General features: G+C 61.5%; 2 protein-coding genes across 2 annotated transcripts; one reads left to right on the forward strand and one right to left on the reverse strand.

Moving 5' to 3' along the window:
- Nucleotides 1-84: 84 nt before the first annotated feature.
- On the reverse strand, nucleotides 85-3,250 carry SPRG_10792 (hypothetical protein). Its single transcript, XM_012350355.1, has one exon. The coding sequence runs from the start codon at nucleotides 3,224-3,226 to the stop codon at nucleotides 140-142; it is 3,087 nt and encodes a 1,028-aa protein (XP_012205745.1). The 5' UTR covers nucleotides 3,227-3,250; the 3' UTR covers nucleotides 85-139.
- Nucleotides 3,251-4,299: 1,049 nt separating this feature from the next.
- SPRG_10793 (hypothetical protein) lies at nucleotides 4,300-6,064 on the forward strand (the record flags this gene model as incomplete). Its single annotated transcript, XM_012350356.1, has 9 exons — nucleotides 4,300-4,348; nucleotides 4,392-4,447; nucleotides 4,651-4,740; nucleotides 4,789-4,890; nucleotides 4,941-5,078; nucleotides 5,137-5,238; nucleotides 5,289-5,411; nucleotides 5,455-5,547; nucleotides 6,029-6,064. The coding sequence occupies 9 exons, from the start codon at nucleotides 4,300-4,302 to the stop codon at nucleotides 6,062-6,064; spliced, it is 789 nt and encodes a 262-aa protein (XP_012205746.1).
- Between the last annotated feature and the right edge of the window lie 29 nt (nucleotides 6,065-6,093).

Below are 6,093 nucleotides of genomic sequence, written 5' to 3' on the forward strand. Positions count from 1 at the left end.
TTTGTACTCAAGTGGCTACGACCAAGCTTCTGTAGTGCTGGCGTTCACAGCGACACGTTACTTTTATTGCATGCGAGGGCCAAGACGGTGCGACATGAGCAATGGATTACAGTCGTCGAGTATTAACTTATAGAGTCGCTTACGCCTTGAGCTCGGTGCGGGCGACGATGCCATGCGTCATGTCCTGGATCTCGCGCAGCAGCGAAAAGATCTGCGGCACCGCCGACCCGCTGTCGTTCTCGAGCGGCAAGAGGTGCGTCGCCTTCATGACACGGAACCGCGTCGGTAGAAACGCGGTCGGCTTCCAACGAATCGCAATCACCTCCTTGTTGGCAAACACGAGGCCAAAGTCGGCGAGGCGGGCGCGGAGGGCCACGACCACGGTCGAGAGCGGGTCCAGCCCGAGGTACAGCGCCGACGCGTCCGGCCGCATGTTCTTGTAGTACGCCATCCCAAACGGTCCCTTGCTGCTCAAGTGGAGCTTCGTCGACGGCAGCGCGTCCGTGTCCAGGTGCAAGACCACGTCATAGTCCATGATGTGGGCAAAGCAGCTCTGCCACGCGTGCGGCGCCCCGCCCGTCTTGAGCCAGTGCAACCACGACACCGTCGTCGCCCGCGCCAGCGACACGAGGCGATGGACCATCGCACGCTCGTCGGTACCGTGGACGCTGCCGCGGCTCCAGCTCGAGAGCGTGTCCATCGCTTCGTACGACGCCGCGACAAAGAGGCCGGGGTGCGTGCTTGGCTGCGTCACCGACGCGTCAAAGCGCTTCTGCACTTCGCGGTGGTCCTTCTCACTCCACGTTTCCTGCAGGTCCACGATAAGCGCTTCTTCGGCCCACGGGTGCGACGCCAGCAGCGTAAGGAAGCGCGTAAAGCCCGAGAGGATCGACGTCGGCGGCGCCTCTTTCGAGAGGAAGAGCGACGCGACGAGGAGCTCGACCGTCTCGAGGCGGAGAAGCGACGCGCAGAGTTGCGACTCGAGCCACGTGCGCACAAAGCGGACGGTCGGCGCAAAGCTCGGGTGGCGGCTCTGGAGCGCGTGCAGCTGCATCGCGTGCGGGACCGCGTACTGCCGCGCGCCAAAGTCGGCGCAGAGCGACCGGTCGCGCTCCGTGTGCAGCAGGAGGCGGAAGACGTAGCCGTCGACCGCGACGTCGACGCCGGTCGCAAACACGTGGCACGTGTAGGCGCGCGACTTGTGCTCGTCGAGCGCGTGCGCGAGGTGCACGTAAAACCCGAGCTTGGCCTTCGCCAGCGCGTCCGCCGTCGTCGGCCAGCTCGAGGACGACTCAAACTGGAGCACGACCAACACCGGCTCGACGACCGTCGAAATGTACTTGGAGGCGACCGAAATCGGCGTCTTGGACGCCAGCGGATGCGGCAGCGGCGGGCACTCGCTCGTGTAGCGGTACGCGGGCGCGACGGGCTGGACGTCCTTAACCTTGAGCGGAAGCACGTCGTCGAGCGACCGGAGCGTCGCGCCGAGCGCGTTCCACGTCTTCTGCAGCGCGGGCACGTGCTTGGCAAACGCGGTCGCATCCGTGTCCGCCTCGAGCAGCGTCGCGTTCGACGACGTGATGTCGCCGATGCTCGGGCAGTGCGCCAGCACAATGTACGACACGATCGCGCATAGAATCTCGTGGGGCTTGACGTCGTCCCAGACGACCGCCTCGACGATCGCGCCGTCCTTGAAGCGACGCAGCTCCGCCTTGGTCTTCCAGAACGCGCGGAACTCGGCCGCCGCGACCGTGTCGTCGGCATCCGGCCCCTTGTCCACGATGCGCGTGGCGTGCTCCGGCACAATCGAGAGGCCGAGGGTCAGGAACGTTGGCAGCGGGCGGCGGCCTTGCAGTGTCCACGTCGACGCCGGCGTAATCAGCGATTTGACGCGCGCGACGCGGTTTCCGAGCGCCTTGGTCGCGAGCGCCGCCACGTAGGCGGGCCAGGCCACATCGAGGTCGACCTCGAGCGTCGGGACGGCGTTGGCTTTGGCCTTGGGCAGCGGCACATGAAGGTACTCGTCGTAGCGCGCGTAGACCGAGTGCTGGAGGATGAAGACGCGCTGAAAGTCGAGGAGCGTGCCCTGGGACAGCCAGTGGTACGACTGCTGCGCGAGCCACTGCATTTCCGCAAAGCCCGAGGTCGAGAGCGACGCAAAGAGGTTGAGGCGGTTCGAGGCGTCGAGGAAAACGACGTCGAATGCGTCCGAAAACACGTGCAGCGCGGCCTCGGTCGGGACAACGTCGCCGTCGGCGGGGAACACCAGCGGCGTGCTCACGTCGTACGAGGCGAGAAACTGGAGCCAGATCTTGAACATGGCATCGCTGCTCGTTGTGAGGTGGATTTTCTTCATGTGCACGAGGTAGAGCAGCAGCATGGACGCCTGGAAGCCGTTCATGTCGAGCGATCGCTGGCGCAGCCACACTTTGGTGAGCATGCACGCCTCGACAAACGCCGGTGACTGCGACGCGACCGTGTGGAGCGCCTTGAGGTGGCTCAGCATGCGCATGTCCTCGAGGATTGCGTTGTTGTAGCGCGGCGTGGGTGCAGCCGGCTCGCTGCGGATGTTGCTGCGCCCCGGGTTGAGCTTGGCGACGCTAAAGCAGTCCTCCGAAAGGACCGGGTACACGTGCAGGATGATGGATTGGCCCTTGATCTTCTTGGCAAGCGACGCGACGAGCACGGGCTTGTTGGCGTCGCCATGGAAGCTCGTGACGCGGATCGATGCGACGACGGCGGCGCCGTCGACCTGGAGCGTTTGAAGGCTGCCGGCGAGCACGCCGAGGTACAGGTTGCGCTTGTCGTGGTACCGGTAGTTGAGAAAGTCCTTGGGCACAAAGCAGGACGACGGCATCGTCACGGCCAAGTCGATGGTCAAGCTACTCGCCTTCTTGATGCCATGGCGCAGCGTGTGCGAGCCCAGCACGTCGAGGCGCGCGGGCGGCGCGAATTGCAGCGCGACCTCTTTGAGGAGGTTGCGCGTGGGCAGGCCCGGCATGGCCAAGCACGACGACGTGACCTGCTGCTCGGGCAGCGCGTCCAAGCACTGCTTGATGGCCACGAGGATCGGGTTGACGCCACCGACCTTGTCGTAGGCGATGCGGACCTCGTCGAGCAGCTGCGTCGTCTGCAGCCGGAGGAAGTTGGTCGTGTACACGGACGACGCGTCCGCAGCGTTGAGCTGCAGCATCTCGGCCGTCGTCGGCGGCGCGTAGAGGCTCATGCTTCTTGCGGTGGCGAATCGGAAGATGGAACGAGACCAACCAAGTTGATCCAAGGGGCACCAACAATTGTTCACGGCGCCACTTTTTGGCCAATCGGCATCGTGCGTTTGGCATTGTCGTCAAATGATTGGCTGACAGAGTTTATTTTCGCATGGTTTGCATGGGTATTTCATACCATACAACGTTTGTATGGTTTAAATAAAACATAGCAAGGTACGAACCAGTGTTTCGCAGTAGACGCTGTCTTGATATTACAGTGTCTGCTCGAAGATCGAGCGCTGCTTGGTACTTTAGTGTGATGGTTCCTTCCGCGCACAGCGCATAGCGATCGGTTCGCGCTTATACTAAGCTGCTACGACGGGACGCACTTGTCTCTCCGAGACGGCTCATGTGCCAAGACAGTCTCATCAGACAGGTCGTCCGAACTGTTGACGTCGCCTCGTCGCATCGCTTGCTTGTCGGCGCGCGCCACGATGGCGCAGCACAGCAGCAAGACGACGTCGGTATGGTTTCGCGTGACGGCGTGCACCATAGGTCCGCGCTACATCCCACAACGTCCGTCGAAAACTGCAAGGAAGGTCGCCTACCGCCGTGCACTCGATGGTGGCATTCACCTCGAGCAAGATCGTGGCCCGCTCAACCAGCGGAGTGATGCCTTGCTACAGTAGGTATCCCGCACTCTCCTCTTGCGTTGCCGATGGAGGCCACTTACGTTGTCGCCTTGGTGGACATTGGCTCCGGCGGCGAGGAGGCTTGTGACGATGCGGGCATGGCCACCCGCCGCCGCCGCAAGTTTCACCGCGCTACAAGAATGTAGGGAGCCGAAGCGTACGTCGTTGCAGCGGTGCACGTTGGCGTTGGCGAGGAGGAGTCGATCGACACCGTGGTGTCCCGGTGGTCCGGCCAATCGCCCATATGTCGTACATGGCGGCATAGGGCAAGGAATGGTGTTTTCATGCCCCCTGGTGGTGGGGCCCTTTATATGCAAACTACATGACGGGGTTGATACAGGCCAACTCATCGAATCACTCACACTGCATTTTCGACTCTTAACGTCCATCAATCGTCCAGAATGCTCACACCGGATGACGCACGGGCGCGCACATCGCCGCTGCCCGACGGTGCGATGCGCGCAGGTGAACGAGCGCCTTATGTTCCTTCTAGGCGATGAGCTACTTTCGTCGCCCGGCCCCCTCTTCGACGCCTTTGCCATCACGGACGTAGCCCACTCCAAGACCTTTTTCAAGATAGATAGTTCATTGTCTGGATTGCAAAAGGATGATAGATCCATCGTCTCTCTGGCCACAGACGGGCTGTGCGGTGTGTCCGGACGCCTCGCTGTCGCTGCACGCGACGTCGGATCGCATCTCTACAAGGTTTGCGAATAGTACCTCTCTGTTTCTTCTGCACCTCTATCAGCTAGTATCGCCGTCACGTGCTCGAGGATGCAATTGACGCCGGCGCCTTTGACGTCGTTTGCCTCCTCGCCGACCACGGCGCCGACATCTCGGGGGTGTGACCATACTCGTATCCGACGGGTTTAATGAGCGTGGTACCATAGTCGTCTAGTCACCGGCTCCTCGCCCGCGCCCTCGGTCGCAGCGACGTCGAGACGGCGGTCTATGCACTCGACCATGGCGCAAATGTCCGGTCCATGATCGAGGTGCGCTCTCGGAAAACTGAAGTGGTCGCAGACGCAATTTCTTGGTGTAGGAGCAAACGCTGCTCCAGCGTATGGTGCTGGCCGGAAATGAGGCCATGGTGGAGGTACTCGTGAGCGCGGGGGCGTACCTCGGCAGCCCGTGTGACCTCCATGACAGCATCGACTGGGATTGCTCCCGGCGCTGCCAGGTACGAGTAGCTCACATCCTGGCATGAGATGTGTGGTGCTTATCCTTGGAATGGATAGCAATCCGAAGCGCCCTTGGTCGCAGCATACACGAGCAACCAGCCTCGCATGGCGCAGCTCCTTCTGGACCTCCACGCACCGATCGACGTGGTCCAAAAAGCCGTGCGTCGAGTAGCATCGCTCTCTCGTTCACCCTCTCTCACACGATGTAGGCCCCTCGCAACGGCCTCCTGGCGCTCTGTCTACTGCATCTGACAGACGAGTGCGCGCGCCGGTGGCATATCCTGCAGCTCCTCGAGCGAGGCGCCGCCACCAGCATCCGCAAGCCCAACCAGGTAATACAACCCTAACCACCCTTTTCGCTGTCTGTACGTGTAGGACGGGATGACACCGTATGCGCTGGCCACGTCGAAGGGTGCGACAACGGTTCGCAAGAGTTTTGATGTTTACATCAAGCCATTCGACACGGCGGTACTCGGTCAATTCTCTACACCCACGGCGTCGCCATCGGTTTTGATAGTTGGCGGACCGAGTACCAGAAGACGACAGTTGCGCTTTCCCGGCGGGTACAAGTACGACTCGGACGCCCCGGATACTGACAACAATCAGCAGCGTCCACACACCAAGCAGTCTAGAAACACGAGAGAATCCTGCATCGTCCACGTCGTATGAATGCGAGAATGCGTGCTCCGGATCCGTTCCGGCTCCAAAACCTCCTATTGCCTTCTCGCCACCAAGATGCATTCAACACGAACGGAGACAACAAGAGGAAACAAAGACGATCGACTGCCTTTCGTGCCGTAGTGGCCAACACTAGACGGCGGCGACGTGGTTGGGGTAAACTGCGTCATTGTCGTCGTCCTCGCCCAGTTCGATCTCGTCGAACCGGACGCGGCTGCCGTCGTCCAACGTTTCCGCCTGATCAAAGTACGCGTCGAGGATCGGTCCCAAGCTCCCCGTCCGCCCGCCACATGCCGTCTCGTCCTAGTCCACGCACGTTCAACACAACAGCCTAGC

The sequence above is a fragment of the Saprolegnia parasitica genome (genome assembly GCF_000151545.1).
Source record: "Saprolegnia parasitica CBS 223.65 unplaced genomic scaffold supercont2.64, whole genome shotgun sequence".
Lineage (NCBI taxonomy): Eukaryota > Oomycota > Saprolegniomycetes > Saprolegniales > Saprolegniaceae > Saprolegnia > Saprolegnia parasitica.

What these genes read in the sequence shown, in the direction of transcription:
- SPRG_10792 (XM_012350355.1), bottom strand. Translation starts at nt 3,226, where the DNA reads ATGAGCCTCTACGCGCCGCCGACGACGGCCGAGATGCTGCAGCTCAAC.